Consider the following 16,638-nt stretch of genomic DNA (forward strand, 5'->3'; position numbering starts at 1 on the left):
ATAGTGGATTGTGGATGAAAAAGTCCTAAAATGCACCGAAGGAGATTGCTCTGCTTAGGAAATTTTCTGCTTAGGCATGGCTTTCTTGGGTGCTAGGGATTAAACCCAGAGTCACTGAACAATGTCTGTAGCCCCTTAGAAGTGGCCATGCTCTTACCGCTGGACCCACTGACTCCAGTGGCTTTACTTGGAGTGGGGGTTATCATGGAACACAGTCGTTCACATCAGTGTTCTTCTGAAAGCAGCTCTTCTGTGAAGGTCTGTGGTAGAGCATCCAAAGACATTGCTTGCCCACCGAAGCATTTCCAGACTTCTGAGGGTCCCCAGGTCCCTGCCCTAGGTGATAGCATTGGAAATGTAGCAGATTTGGGAAGGGAGGGTATAGGAATGAACTAGTGGGTAAGAAACCTTACCCTTTCCCTGCCACAGGCCTCAAAATGCACACCTGCAGAGCTGGCTGGAGAGCACATATGGCTCTTGGCATTTGGAAAGCCATTTTGAAAGTAAAATTAAATTTCCCTGCTGGACAGGAAATTAATAACCACTGAGTAGAACAGACAAGGCCAAGCTAGACCACTTGTTCCATCACCTAGGATTTTTTATTGTTATGTAAATGAGATCAGCTGCCACTGCCTAAGGGGGATTGAGGAGGGTAGAGAGAACTAACAGGGGACTGGTTCCTTATGGTTTAAATTCCCTCTGCAAATGTATTTTCATAGCATGCACTGATTCTTTACTCCGTCAGTACATAGGCACAGGGAAGCTTCCGGTCCTCTTTTGTCATTATTTCTATAAAGTAGCCTTCATGGCTGTGACACATTGCCATTTACTCATTTCATAACACTTCTAGATCACCCACAGTGAGCTGGGCCATATGCCACCAGGGTGGGGGAGGTGGCTAGGGATATATAATGGAATATCTAGTGTCTGCCTTCTGGGAGTTTATAGTTTGAAGAAGGATATTGGATATCATAAATGAGTCCCCAACCCCCACCAAAACACCCATTATACACCACTTATTGTTTTGGGTTGAAAAGTAACTGAAGCTTACTGTAGAAAATGAAGAAGACTGGTAGAGGGAAGTAAGAGACTGACCTTCAAGGCTGTGGATGAATCAACTCTGTAAACTTAGGTGCATTACTTAGAGGCATTTACTCAAGATTCAGAATCTGACAGCCTCATGCCTGTTAGGTTAAGTTCTTAGTTAGGAGCCAACAGGGACTCTGCAGAGGGTGAGGCAGAGTGAAGGAAAAGAAAGGCAAAGCCCTGTGTCTCCTCCCGAGGCACTGTAAATTTTAATTGGGGCTTTAAGGGTTAATGTGACGTTGGAGCAGGTGAGTATCTTATTTGGGGCATACCAGTGTTGAGAGCAATGGCTTGAAGCCATAACATGCAGAATCATTCTCCAAAAGGCACGTCAACACAACCACATGTCTGTCTTCTGTCCTGTGTTCTTGGTCCTAGTGTGAGCAGTCACACCTCATGAGAGAGCATGAAGATGTCCAGGAGCGCACGACACTTCGCTATGAGGAGCGCATCACAGAACTCCACAGCATCATTGCAGAGCTCAACAAGAAGATAGACCGCCTGCAAGGCACCACCATCAGGTATGGCTGCCGCATCTAGCCTATGCTTGTCCTGGGTAGGCTGGAGTTGAAGCAGCCCCATGAGTCATCCGTACCAGCCATATGCCTTGATCTTTGTTATCCCCTTCTGATTCTGATCCTCACAAGCACCTCAGCAGGTAGACAGGGTGGGAGTTGTGATCCCCAGTTTATTGCTAAGGCTATAGAATCAGCAATCAAGTAAAATGCTTTATTAATGAGTTCTAGGTAGGTGCTGCTCTGTCCAAGAGAGAGAGCAGTCTGATGTTCCTTCATGGCTCCATTGTATACCAGGTCTTCTCCAGACTTCCTGCCTCTCTTAGTGCTTCTGAGACTCATGGATATGGCTTAAAGCTAAGTGTTGTATGGGATTCTAGATAATCTGTTAATATTTTGAGCTTATCCCAAGTTGTATATCAATGGTGACACTTATCCTCTTACCAGATACCCAAGGCAAGGCTTACCCCATCCCTTCACTGGGAGGAAAGGATTGGGCATCAGTTTACTGGTGAGAAAGGCAGGCATAAAAGAAGTACTGATGGAGACTGCTTACATTCAGCAGAGAAGAGAGGCAGAGTTGGAGCAGGGACTCTATTTTGATTAGTTTTGTTTTCCTGAAGATGCCTTTTAGGGACTCTGCCTCCCTGGCTTATCAGTCCATTTGGCTCCTGAGTCTGCAGTACACAGTGCTCCTTTCCCTGCATCTGCTCGAGATTCAGGGAGACTGGCTGAGGAGCTCACTGTGATGGACTGGGAGCATCCCCACACAGAGAGAGCAGTGGTTAGTACCTACGTTCCTGGACAAAGGCTTCTGTGTTTATGAGGCATTCAAATAAACCATAATTGAAAGAATATCAGAGGCAGCTGCTCTGAATTCTCCCTGGAGAAGTTCTGGCTCACAAAAGACTTTAGATGGATTTTGTTCCAACTGTGAGAGTCCCAGTAATGATGGGGCTTCCTGGTGAGGGTGCTGACGGGCATCTGTTTCCTGGGCAGAACCATGGAAAATTTTACACTGACTTGGAACTGCACAATAAATTTCATATTCTAATTTAGAACCTTAAGGTTTTAAAATTGTATCCTGGTCTACACAATGATTGTGGGTTAGAAATACATGAGCAAAGAAAAGATTTTAGTCCAAAGATGTGATTCTAGTAGATTTCAAAGAGCCCAACAGAGTACATTGGCAAATTGGTGATTTCCATTAAAAATGAGTTACACTTTTAAAAACTAGAGAAGGTAGCAGTGAATGGGTATAGTCAGTTTGAAATAAGCACAATAGATATCAAGGGGACAACTCAATCTCAAGATGTTTAAATTGGAGCCAGTGGCTTGACTGCTTCACTTGCATATCCTGTGAGCTGCTTGACCATAAACATGTATTTGTGCCTCTGATGTAAAGGAAGATTGCATCTGTGTAGATGCCACATTACTGTCTACCTGTTTTCATTATGTAAATAAGCTAGCTAGTTCCTCCTTGAGGGGACTCCTGGCCAGGTTATAACATGTGGGCCACTGAGATAGGTTCTTCCTGGCCTCTGAGCTCCATAGGCCAAGGTGTGGCCTCCAGTACTCCAGGAATTGTATTTTTCCTCGACCTGACCCTGATCTGCTGTGGCAGCCTCAGCTCAGGAACAACACAGGGTAGATCAATGTTTAACTGCTATGACCTACCCCAGTATCTGTTTGTATTCTTTTTCTGATATCCAAGGATAAAGAGGGAAAGTAGTAGTAGTGGAGGACTCAAGAGATGGTTCAGCAGTTAAGAGCTCTAGATGCATTTCCGGGACTTCAATTCCCAGCAACCACATGGTAACTCACAATCATCTATAGTGGGATTCGATGCCCCCTTCTGGCATAAAGTTGTCCATGCAGATAGAGCACCCATATACATATTTTTTTTAATCTTTAAAACAAAGTAGTGTAAGGGTTGTGTATGTCCTCCTCCTCATATGACTTTGAATTCTCTTCTTAGTTATGCATCTAAAAACCCACATCAAAAAATGTTTGCTTTTCATCCTTGCAACATTGAGCTCTCCTAGTTGACAAGTGTTAAGGGAACATAAAGAATATGATAATGGTGCCACAGCTAACCACATGGCCCTTATAGTGTCCATGCTCTTAGAAACACAATAATCTTGTGTCAGTGTCTCACAAAGGAATGTATGAACAAAGCAAAGGCAGCTCAGTGAGGAAACTGTTTTTTACAAAAAGAATGAATCAGAGGCTAAATGGGGTGGGTAACCATGTGGGACATGAAGAGCACACAGGTGGTAACTGTCTTTGCTCCTTTGTCCTGGATCTGACCTCATGCTCCTTCAGCATTGGCTACTTTACAATATTCAAAGCAAAGGAGATGAAGGAAGGGAGGAAGGGGAGGGTACATAAGAGTGTTACTGGGTAGAGATGTTAAAACATTTGCATAAAGGCCTAAAAGGGGAGAGATAAAAAGATTTGCATAAAAGTCTTCCAAGGTGGGAGAGATAAGAAGACTTAAATCCCTTGTCCTTAATAGGCTTTCTATTGTTGGACAGAAAAGACCAGCATTTAATGTTTCTTAGAATGCCACTGAACTACAAAGAGAAAGTAGTTATTGCGTAGGCTGGAGTGGCAGGTGAGGCAGACATTGCTAGGCTACGGCCTAGAAATCGTGAGCTGTTAGAGTTAATAGATCAGAGTAAGCTAATACAGGGGTAGGGCTTTTAAGAATAAAGATTTTTGGACTGCTTTACTAGGTAAGAAAAACTAATTGTGGGCTGGAGAGGTAGCTTAGTGGTTAAGGGCACTTGCTGCTCTTGCAGAGCACATGAATTCCATTCCTAGAAGCTATGTGATGATTCATAGCACAAGCAGCTCCAGTTTGGGGAGTCTGATACCTGCTTTTGGTCTCCATGGGCACGAGGAACATATTACATGGTGCATATATGTACCTGCAGGCAAAACACTCATGCACATAAAATAAATAAATCTCTAAAAACAAAGAAACAACTAAGTCTAACTAAGTGAACTGCTGTCCAAACCAGAAGAAACAGATTCCCTAGTAGGAAAAAAAAAAAAAAGGAGTTTTAATAATAAATGACAGTTCCAGCCTCATGACCAGTACAGAAGATATCTAAACGTTCTTCTAGTTTTGTATATGTATGCATTTTGTTTCTGCTCTTGATTTTCTGCCACCTGTATGTGGTGAATTGGTAAAACTTGTAATTTGGTGGCTAGGTTTCATAATGTCTAGTCAGGTTTGCCACTGTCTTGAGGAGGCCCCCTGACAGTAGATACAGTAGCCGATGACACTTGTAGTGGGTCTCCCATTTTGAGGAGCAGCTGAACTCATTTCATTGACCAGAGGGACAGTTACAGAAGGTTGATGCTATTACTGTTGTGGCTGAGAAATTTAACTCATCAAGAAGACTTATTGGGTGGTCACTGAGAAGTCATCGTGTGTAGACTGTAGTGGCTATCTCAAGATGCAAGTATTATTCCCTGTTCTGCCTCCATTTTCCCCAAATCAAAGGCATTCTGGGTCCTGGGGCTACTTCCCAGACTCCCTTCCCAGCTGGATAGTTTTCAGTCTAGTGATGAAGGGTCTGGGAGGAAGTAGAGGCATTAACCATTCACTCTAGGTCATGATTGTGGCAGAAGATATGCAATGTAGATGTCTGCCTTGACTGGCCAGACATGAAGTTCTGGACAGGTATGTAGCAACAGGTGCCTGATTTCTGGGGGAGCAGAGCTGGGGTGGCCAACCTAGTGGCCGCCACCCACCCACCTCTGTCTTCTCCATTCTTGTTCCAGCCTTGCAAGCACAGGCCTGACTGAATGCAACACTGTCTGTTTGAATCTTTTAGTACTGTTTATTTTGCTAACTGATACCTGCCAAATGGACGCTAAGTCTCACTTAGAACACTAAACATTTTGTGTACGTGTCCTGAAACTTTCTAGTGGATATTATAAACATACTGGATCATGTGCCACACAGACATACATGGTTCTTTAATATGTGCTCTTTCACTTCACAGTGTATTATAAGTGCCTTTGTAAATATGTTTGACTTGGGGAGATTTTTTTTTTTTTGAGACAGGGTTTCTTTGGGTAGCTTTGAAGACCAGGCTGGCCTTCAACTCACAGAGATCTGCCTGCCTCTGCCTCCCAAGTGTCGGGATTAAAGCTACCACTGCCTGGTAACTTGGGGAAAATTTATAATGGGATAAGAAAACATGAAAAAAAAAAAAAAAAAAAAAAAAAACATGACCACAGAACCCTTTGGGTCCAAAAAGAAAAGGAATGATGTCTGAGCAAATTGAAACATGAGATCTTTTCTTTCCCATAAGCAACTCTTGTAACATTAACCTTTCCCTGTTAGCCTTCTTGGCTCACTGTTGTTCTTTGCTTTGTTTCTCATTCACTCTGAGCTCGCTGATGTTTGCCTGCTGGCCCCAGCAGTTTCCCCGAGCCCCGTTTTCTATGGACTGAAATTTGCCTTCCCTCATCTGCTCATCACCAGTGTGATGTATGGAGATGGGCCTGTGGGAGATGATTTGGGTCAGATGGACTCATGAGGGTAGGGCTGTCATGGCAGGAACTGCTTTCATAAAAAGGGAGGCCAGAAAGCTGGTATGTGTGATCCGCCTCCCTCCTTCACTGCCATGTGATGACACAACTTGAAGGCAACCATCTGTAAGCCAGGAAGAGGACCCCTCCAGAAAGTAACCATGCTAGCAATGCTTTTGGGCTTTCCAGCCTTCAGAACCGTGAGAAGACACATCTCTGTTGTTTAAGCCACCCAGTCTGTGGTATTCTGTTTTGGCAGCTTGAGCAGCATAAGATGCTAATGATTTCTCTCTTTTCCCTAAATCTCCTTCCCGCTCCTTCCTTCTCTTCCTCCTTTCCTTCCCTCCTCCCCTTTTCTCTTTTGCAATACTGGAGACTAAACCCAAAGCCCCACACATGCTATGCACATGGCCTCCCGTACTAGCCCAACAATATTTATTTATTTATTATTTGTTTATTTTGAGATAGCATCTAGCTCTATAGCCCAAGCTGGTTGTCCTAGTTTGCTTTCTGTTGCTGTGATAAACACCAAAAACAACTTGGGGGAGAAAAGTTTTATTTCATCTTACAATTTCACCATGGCGGGAAGCCCAAGGGAGGAGCGCAAGGCAGGAGCTTGAAGCAGAAACCACAGAGGGGTATTGCTTGCTGTGTTGCTCATCCACCTCCCTTCTACAGGCCCAGGCCTATTGCTGGAGTTACTGGTCCCACCAGGTCCCACTGCCCTTCAGCCCCAAATAAGCACACAGAGATGCTATTAATTATTAAACTCTTGGCTGATGGCTAGGGCTTTTTATTAGCTAGCTCTGTCTTAATTATTAACCAGAGAATGCCTGGGCCTGTTACTCCCTTGGTGGCTACATAGCATCCTCTAGTGCACCCTCTCTACCTCTCTACCCAGCATTCTCCTGGTCTCTTAGCCCCGCCTATCTTCCTGCCTCTATTGGCCAAACTGTGTTTTATTCATCAACCAATAAGAGAAACATATACAGAAGGACATCCTTCCTCACAGGCCCACTGACACTGACCGTAACATCTGACCTCCAACTTGCAATCCTGTTGTTTTGGCCTCTCCTGGGTAGGTATTAAAGGTGTGCCTCACCATGCTCAGCCACTCATGACTTTCTAACAGAAAACTCTTAAGTGTCTGTTGTTGTTTTGGGTCTCTTTTATAGCATTGGCTCCAAAAATCTATCACTTCTGGATGGTCTTTATGATTGAGACCCTACATGTGCAGAACCTTGCCCTCCTCTGGGAGTTCTATCCTCAACCTTGGGTCATATGACGAGTATCTCTAGCTGGCACCTTTCATCTTGAATGGCAGCACTCCAAGCCACTAAATCCCCATCTGTGTTATCTTTTCATCTGCCCTGAACCTCTCTCTGCAGGAGGGCACTTCCTTGGGAGCAAGGCGGTGTCTGATGGACCTGTCTCTTGCGATGTCATCTACCCTCTAGAATTTCAGGGATGCCTCAGTACCCCACTTTTCTTCCTGATCTTTTAGTCCATGTGGCAACCATGTGCTGCATCTCAACCAGGGAACAAGACTGCTTTAACTCACTGACAAAGTGTGTTGTTCTGGTTAATTGAGGTCCTAAAAGGTGAAATAAAACCCAGAAAGATCCTATTCCTCTTCCCATGTCTTCCTGTGTGGTGTACATAAGCCCTGAAGAGTATCTGTAAGTCCTTCCCTGTGGCTCTTATAGCAAATCTTAAGAATGGAATATTGTTCCATTTGGTAGTGGCACTCCCCTTCACAGGTAGGTGGATCTCTGTGAATGCAAGGCCAGCTAGTTCCAGGACAGCCAGGGCGACACAGAGAAACCCTGTCTGAAAAGAAAACCAAAAAAGGAATATTGAATCTATGGAAGGATATTCCTTTGTTCAATTGTTCACTTGAAAGCAATAAGCTTTGTCTTCCTCTCTGCTATATGGGAAATAGGAGACAAAAGTCCAGAAAGCCACATTGTACCCCCAACACCTACCTCCTGTAATCGATTCTTTTAAGAGAATTCAGAGGAATACATTTCTTTCCTATATTTATATTAACCATTTCAGGAAGGTTTGTCTTTCATTGAAAGAAAGATAAAATGTGAATTAATTAAAAAACTGGAAAACGTATCAACTCAAGTAGGATGAGTTCAATAACTACAACTGAATGATAGCCACCAAAACCAAAGAGCAATCACCAAAGCCATCTTCCAATTTGTTTCACCTTCATGGTAATGATGGATGTGCATGAAGTTAATTTGTGATGTCATATTTCACAGCATTCTTGAGTAAAAAGAAACTCCAGCTCCAAGTCTAGAGCATGAGATGTTGATTGTATTCACTCCTGTGCCATGCCTCCCCAGACTTCCTTTGTCATACTTTTATTTCTGCCATCTATTTTTTTTGCCTCCTCTCATAAAATAAATTCTCTTTGGTGACAGCTCTGCTAAACCCCTTGCTCCTCACCATGCTCCACACCTCTTAGCTAGAAGGCTGTGTGCATGCTCTTTCTGTCTCACAACCTGGAGACACAATCCTGTGTCCACTCACAGCACTTTTCAGGTTAGAAATGGTTGTGGATACGTTTGTCTCTCAGAAGATGGAACCTGCCCCCTTGTTGTTGTCCTGTGTTCATCTTGTTGCTTCAATGCCTTGAATGGGATCCTTAGTTTTCATTTCATGACATGAAAACCCTTCAGCCCCAGGTGACATTACCAATGTGATATCATTCTCCTTCCTACTTACCCCAGAGGGGATATTTCCCATCATATTTTCCTTCTCATAACCTCTCCCTATTCACTCCTTTATGAAGTTATTCCTACTAATCTCTGGAAGTAATTTGGTATAAAGCAGATTTGGCAGGGACTCTGCGTTCGGAATCTGCCAGGCCAATTTTAAATGCTGACTAAAAGAAGGGCTGATGTATCAGCTCACAATTAACCTCTAGATGAAAGGTGACTGATAAGATGGGTGCCCTTAATTGTTTCCTTGCCTAAACCTAATTATTGGTGACTTCTGTAGATCTCTAAATAATTAACATTCATAGCTTATTAACCTCTATTTATTTTTACTTTCACTCCCACTCTAATCGATATTTTATAAAGCTGGGTTTGTAACTAACTGTTGAAAGTCTTCCCAAGTTTCTGAGTGGTTTTCATATACCTCTTATATAGCAGAGGTCATTCATGAAGCAGAAAAAAATCCCTTAAGAGAAAATTGCTTTTTTGAGAGAACCAAGAACTTTAGACAGATATTCACATTTATCTCGTATGTAGATTTATCTCTTCAATTGCCTCTTCCCCACGCCACTCACCATCTTGGCCTACTCCAAACCCAGGACTATAGACTTGGTGCCCTCCATTCCCTCACTAATTGCTGACAGCTTAACATGAGTGTTAGGCTGGGGAATTCCTTCTCTTCTAAGCTTTGTTCATGGATAACCTCTCCCTCAGACTAAGTAGACACTAGTGAGCTTTCTATGCCCACAATGAAATCCCCTGGTGATGTAGTCTTTGGGTTCACTTGCAAAATAGATGCTTCCAAGAGAGTTCTGTTCTGTTCTTTTTGTCTGGGTGTGGCACATGTGGCATGTGTGGTAGTGGTATATGAAGGAGCCAAGGAGGCAGGCACTCTGAGGTGCACATTCCAGCTAGAAGCTTTCCTGCTTGCTAATAGCATAACTCAGAGGTTGGCTAACCATGAAGGGCTAGACAAGATAGGGTGAACACATGGGAGTGAAGCAGCTGTGTTTCAGTGTTGATTTTCAATCTGTAAATGCAAGGCAAAAATCAAGGAAACAGGGCACTGGATGGAATTTTGCCTTAAATATATCCTTCTCACTCTTTTTTTTTTTTTTTTGAGGGAATGTAAGTGTGGTATTTCTTAAATAGACCAATCTGTCTACCCAGAGGTCTAGTTGGAGCTGGACATAGGAAGTTTCTCAGCAGCTCCAGCTTATCACCTCCCCATGTTGAGTTCTAGGAGGGAAGTCCCCATTTGGACCCTGGGAATGAGGGTGTGTAATTTGAAGTTCATCATATTCTTCATTGTTTTGTTCACTGTAACCTCAATGTTAGTAGACTTTGTTCTTTATTGCCTCATAATTTGAGGGGAATGAAGAGTTCTAACCTCTTTAGGAAATCTTTGAAGGGAAATGTTTCTCATGCGCTGAGGCCTAATTCTTGTTGAGTACATAGCTGTGGATGCACAAGGGACATTGAAGTTTCATACACTATATCATTTTAGATATGACCATCTGTGTGGCTTGAAAGGAATCCCAGCTCCTGAAGTCTGGATAAGAAACCTGTTCATTTTCTTTTGGAATGTCTTTCTTTCTTCCTTCCAATATCTATCTTCCAAGGTCTCACTGTATATCCTCTATCAATAGTGGCTGACTCCAATTTGGTTCCATGGTGGCTGACTCTTCTCTTTTGCAGGGAGGAAGATGAATACTCTGAACTTCGGTCAGAGCTCAGCCAGAGTCAACAAGAGGTCAATGAGGACTCTAGAAGTATGGACCAAGACCAGACCTCTGTGTCCATCCCTGAAAACCAGTCTACTATGGTCACTGCTGACATGGGTGAGTCTTCCCAGGCCTCCTGCCAAGCAGGATTTTGGCTTCTGGGTTGCACGAAGAACCTTAGAAACACATGGCAGCCTGAGTTCAAATTTAATTACTCAAGGAATTTAGTAAGCAGATGAAAACATATTTGTTTTAATCTTTTGTTCACTACCCTATTGGCCACAATGAACTAGAGAGCTGAGTTAGCACTTTCCTTTGATGAGAATATGATTCAAATGTGTGTCACTTCTTGAAAATTCTAGAAGCAGGAAGTTATGTTGAAAGACTGTTGCAGTGTTCCTAGTTACAGTTCCTTCAGGGTTTTGAGAGCTGGAGTAGAAAGGGTGGAATGGGTGGCAGAGCTTTACAGTAGTAGAAGCCAAAAGGGTTTTAGCAACTGTGATGTGAGAAGGAGGAATCTAAAATGTCTTCAACACATTGATCCAAATGACTAACAGAGTGATTGCATTGCTTGGTAAGAAATTTGATTGCAAAACAAAGTGAGAAATAGTTAATAATGACGTTTATATTCATAGAGAAAAAGCCCAGTGGAGATATCTGCTGCATGGTATTTTAAACTTCAGGTCATGCCTATCATTGGGTTTTGGAATTAGATTTATAAAGTTTTTTAGAAATAAAAGCAAGCAGGGAAGCAGTAAAGTGATATTGTTGTTTCATGAACTTTGTTTATTGCATGCCAAATAGCATGAAAGTCAGAGTTGGAATGTTGTAAACCATTGGTTTGCTTTGGAATGCCTGTTGGATTCTTGAGACAGACTGAGGTTTGACATTGTCTGAGCCAAAGTGAGCTCTGTGATTGAATGGGTGTGAAGTCAGAAGAGTAAAACATTCCATGTCTTTGGAAATAGATGTTCACAGATAGTGAGCAGTAGAGGAAGATCCAGGAGATGGATGATTTCATGTATATTGAGTTGGAAAGCAATCGACTTTTTTAAATTGACTATTGCACATAAGTTTAATTATACATCCATGTAAGTGCTATAACATCATGAACCATGAGAATATCAAAAAGTTTGATTCAGTCTAAGGTTCTAAGAAGTCCTTGATCTAGAAAGTAGCATGTGAACTAAGAATCTGTGTCAGTTAAGCAGGTTGAGGAGGAGATGAGGGTGTTTAGTGAGGATGGGGATATATTCAGAAAGGTGAAGAATCATTGTGATGTAAAGATGAAGGCTGGAGAGTTAGGTAGGAACCAGATCATTCAGAATCTTGTAGAACATGTTGGAATTTTTACTCCAAGGAATAAGAAGCTGCTAAAATGTCCCGCGCATGCTCTGTATTTCTCGCCAGCAAGAAATCATACACGGGACACTCGGATCCTTCTGCAGGCAAGCTTTAATGCATCTTACCAGAGTGGAGACTGAGCGGAGACACTGCATTAAGAGAACCATCCCTTATAAAGGCTGACCAGCCGCCTGGGACGTGTTACCCTATGAATGGCTTCAGCTCCTCAGGCAAAAATGAGCCACGGGATAGGCAGAGATCAAAGGAATGGAGATTACCCAGCGCCAGTGAAGTAATTTACATCTTGGTGTCTTCAGGCACCATTATAATGCAGGAACCGGCTTCCTACAGCTAAAAGATTTAACAGTGTGGGAGATGATCCCACAATGGCATGAGATGATCAAATGCATTGTAAATCACTCAGTAGTGTGGAAAGCAAAAAGAGTGTGTTGGGGAAACTAGTTAAGAAACCATTAGAAAAGTCTAGGTGGGCCAGATTGTTGCTAGGAATTGGATAGTGACATTTGATATGTAGAAAAGAAGATGGGTTTTGGAAAAGTAAGAATTGAAAAAGATTTGCTTAAGAACAATGTCTTAGTTGGGGTTTCTGTTGTTGTGAAGAGACACCATGACCATGGAAATTCTTATAAAGGAAAACATTTAATTGGGTGGCTTATAGTTTATAGGTTCAGTCCATTATCATGGTGGTATGCAGGCAGCCATGGTGCTGGAGAAGTAGCCAATGTTCTACATCTTGACTTACAGGCAACAGGAAGTGAACTGATTGACTGGGCATGGCTTAAGCATATGAGACCTCAAAGCCCACCTCCACAGTGACACACTTACTCCAACAAAAACACACTACTCCAACAAGGTCACACCTCCTAATTGTGCCACTCCCTTTGGGGGGTCATTTTCTTTCAATCCACCATAAACTGGAAGCAGGATAAACAAAAAAAGAGATATGAATGTGGATGTCTCAGATTTTGGTGTGCACAGTGCATGGGTGGTGAGGCCATTCATCAAATGTTGGAACATGGTGGGAAGGACCAAGTGATATACTCTCAGATAGAGACAGGTGGAGATCATTTGCTTTTTGTGGGGCATGAACTGGAGGTGTCTTATGATATCTGGGTTAGAGACACTTAAGAACACAGTAGATATTGAGATTAAGAAGTGAAACAGAGTGTCTCGGGTGCAGAAAACTTTTTGGGAGACATCAAGTTGTGATCAAAACAGCAGAAGTTGTTCAGATAGTGAAGTCAGCTGGAGACTGAGCTTTTAGGGCCAGCTGTTAACAGCACACATCAGGAATCTGAGGCAGGGGTGTGCCTTTCCATTAGTTTCAGAGTAAATTAACAGTCTCAGAAAATCCCAGAGTGTATGAGCATGAGTGACTGTGCTGACTTTGTTGATGTGGTAATGTTTTCCTTCTTATAGAATATTGAAATTGTAGATCCTGTTGCTATGTTGCCTGACTAGCCCACTAAACTCTATTTGCCAGTTGTGTGGTATTTCATCTCCTAGTCTAGGGCCTGGCTTGTGGCATGTGTTAAAAGATCCTATTGGAATGGACGAATGAAGCTATTGGCCGGTCTGTCAAAGATGTTGGAAGAAATTTAGGTCAGGTGGATCTTGGTGTTAAGATCTGATGGGAAAAATCAGTGCTCAGCAATCTGAAATGCTGAGAAGGCCACATAAGATGAATTTAGCTACATCATTTATTGAGAAGTATACTCTTAAGTGAGACCAGCTTTAGCCACACAACAGTAAGCACAAGAATGAAGACACTGCTTCAGGCTTAGTAGTTGGATGATAAAGTCTGAGGTCTGGGTTCAGGTCTTTGCTTTGTGCCCAGGCTGTCTCCCTCAAATATATTTGAACCCAGCATCCAGACTTGATGTTGTAACACACACAGCCATCTGCCACCAGTCAACCCTTAGGCAAAGGTCTCACATGGCTGTTCATATCAGTGTTGTAAGTGTCTAGACTCAGCAGCCTCTCATTCTACACTCCAATTACAGCCATAGGCAGCCAAACCAATTCTAACAGCCAACAGATCTCTGTCACTGCAGAGAACCAGCCATACACTGACCCCTACATTTGTTTCTCTCAAATTTCATTTTATGAAATTAATAGGTGACCCATAGTCTGATAAAGTCACATAATTAAATTTGGGAAATGCAGGCACAAACCTACTTCAATGGGCTCCTCTCCTGGGGGATGTCTCAGAGTGCCTGACATGACATGGCATCTGTCACACTGATTCCCCAAGGCAGGAGCTCACAGCTGTCTGTCTGCATGATGAGGCATCTCCATTTTCCCTCATCATTCATCCCAGATTCTTTCTTCCATCCTGTACCTCACTCAGAAATGTGTGTGAACTCTACTGGCAGAATCTTTCTTGGCAGTACCGAGCTCTGTGAGGGCATGGCCTCTGCCAATGGCAGCGTGCATTCTCTGCCTACCCAGAGTACTATTTAGTCATCTTACAAACTCACTGTGTGCTCTCTTAGGTACTGGGCCAGAAAGGCAGATTCTGCCATCAGATGGCTGCACTCCCACATTCAAACCTCTGAAACCTGGGCTGGCATCCAGACTCCTCACCATGGGGTACCATGAAGCCCGGAGCTCCTGCCACCTCACTCCTTCTCTACTCCTCTCTGTCTCTCAGCCCTGATCGAATTCCCCATCTCTTACATTCTCTCAAGCCTGACCAGATTCTGCCTTCCAGGGTTTGTGTGAGCTGTCTCTTCTCCTGGGAGTGCCCCTTGCTGCAACACACGTGAAGCTTTCTCCTTATTCTGGTTCCCTTCTCAAGTCTTCAGCATCACTCTTCAAGCCATCACCCCCTTCCTAGCAATTGGCACTGTCTGGAGAAAAGCTGGGTTTGCTTTTATTTCCTTGCATGTTGCCAGTCATCTCACATGAGAATGCAGACTGCATAGGGCAGGCGTTTTGACGACCTTGTATGCCAATCTAATGATGCCCAAGGACACATCGGAAATCTGAGCAGCAATGGATGCTATCCATGGTTACAAGTCTTTGGAGAATGTGGATATTTCCATAGAAGAGACCCACAGCAGGGTCAGGACCTGCAAGGTGGGATCCTGGGAGGAAACTTCCCAGAAGCCAATGGCTGAGTGGAGACTTGCAGATTAAATGGGAGTGGTGAGGTATGGGAGAGTTTTCTATTGAGAGAAGTTGGCAGAGCTCATTAAACTGCAGCACAGAGTAGAGTCAGCGTGTTTGTTGATTGGAACTGGCTGCCTCCCTCTTATTCCTTTGCCATTTTCCAATTAAATTGCTTCAATAGGGTAAAAAGCTTCCATATATAAACACCATTATAGGAAATCATTAAAAAGCATCCATTTCATTATGGTTGCTATATTTGTGAACCTGCATTAGGAACCCAGAGTTTTCCTCAAGCTGGATTGTAGATGCACTTTGCCGCAGTGTTTTTTGCTGGTTTACAAAAACAATAGCACTAAGTCATCTGTTTGCTTCGTAAAAACAAAACAAAACAAAAAACAAACAAACAAACATAAAACAAACCCTTTTGTTTTCTTTTTGCAATCACCACCCGAGGAGCCTGACTGCCCCTTCTGGACAATGGCTCCTGAGCACTGTCCTAGGACCAGAGGACTAAACAAGCAACTTAGACTTCAGCTCACCCCAGCCACCAAGTAAAGGAGAAAGTTTCCCAGCATAGTTTACTTGGAAGCAAATTCTATTACTTCTTTTCAAACCTTGTCACACAGTTGTTTTGAAAAGTAAAGGTGACTAAACAGAACCGATGTAGGAATCGTCATTTAGAATTTTTCTTTTCTGTATCTAGTAACGCATTGGAATTTGCAGGTGGATATAGCAGCTTATGTGCTTTGAAGTGTTAGGTATTTACATTCATTCCTTGTGATTGGTGCTCAGCATGGAAAGAGGCTCAAAGACAAAAGAGTTCGAGGAAGCCAAGCCATGTCCAAGCTAAGAGGTGGTTTTGTTGTGGCCACATCTCTGTAGATGGCTCTGCTCCTGCATGCCTCTTTGGACAGTTCAGTGACTGCAGTTGCTGTTGCAGCTTCCTGCCGTCCTTTGAGGTCTCGGTGCTGATGGGGGAATTATGGGAGCAGCTGCCTAATCACAAGCACCTGGCCCAACTGTGCTCCGTTCGTTCGTTCGTAATTGAATGAAAATTTGCTGATCTCAGGATGGGAAGAGCACTCACAGGCCAAATCATGCCTCTGTGGCCTCAGGAAAGAGCACATGTGTGTATGCACACAGGCTCGCAGCAACACACATGTCAGAGTGGTGTTCGCTCCAGCAGCCTCTTCTACTGGCTTCAGTAACGGAACTATTAAGTCTCACTGGAGCCACTGCTGGAAAACCACATCTCAGACCAGATTGGCCTTATGTGTGTGACTAGTTAGGCGTGTTCTGAGTTAGGATTTGGAGAACTCTTGAGTTCTAGTGAGAGATGGGTACACTGCTGGAATTCATCGCTGTTCACACAGGAAACCCTGTTTGTTGCTATGATCCATCAGTGGGAGTTTCCCTCAGTAGGAGTCAGTTTGGGGGGCCAGCCAAGAAGGAATTTACATACAAAATTTGGCTTTTTGGCATCGCTGTGACCATGAAATATGTTGAATGTAAAAGTCATATTTTCCTGGCTGGCTGGCTGATGAGGCCTAATGG

At 43.3% G+C, this 16,638-nt stretch overlaps 1 protein-coding gene across 2 annotated transcripts in view; it reads left to right on the forward strand.

Annotated features, from left to right (window-relative positions):
- Mcc (MCC regulator of WNT signaling pathway) overlaps positions 1-16,638 on the forward strand; it is a 233,508-nt gene that overhangs the window by 140,290 nt on the left and 76,580 nt on the right. For both annotated transcript variants that reach the window (XM_027400844.2, XM_027400845.2), the window contains 2 exons: positions 1,465-1,607; positions 10,580-10,722. In XM_027400844.2, coding sequence (XP_027256645.1) covers positions 1,465-1,607; positions 10,580-10,722 — 286 coding nt within the window. The remainder of the gene's footprint in view (positions 1-1,464; positions 1,608-10,579; positions 10,723-16,638) is intronic.

This window comes from Cricetulus griseus, chromosome 2 (assembly GCF_003668045.3).
Source record: "Cricetulus griseus strain 17A/GY chromosome 2, alternate assembly CriGri-PICRH-1.0, whole genome shotgun sequence".
Lineage (NCBI taxonomy): Eukaryota > Metazoa > Chordata > Mammalia > Rodentia > Cricetidae > Cricetulus > Cricetulus griseus.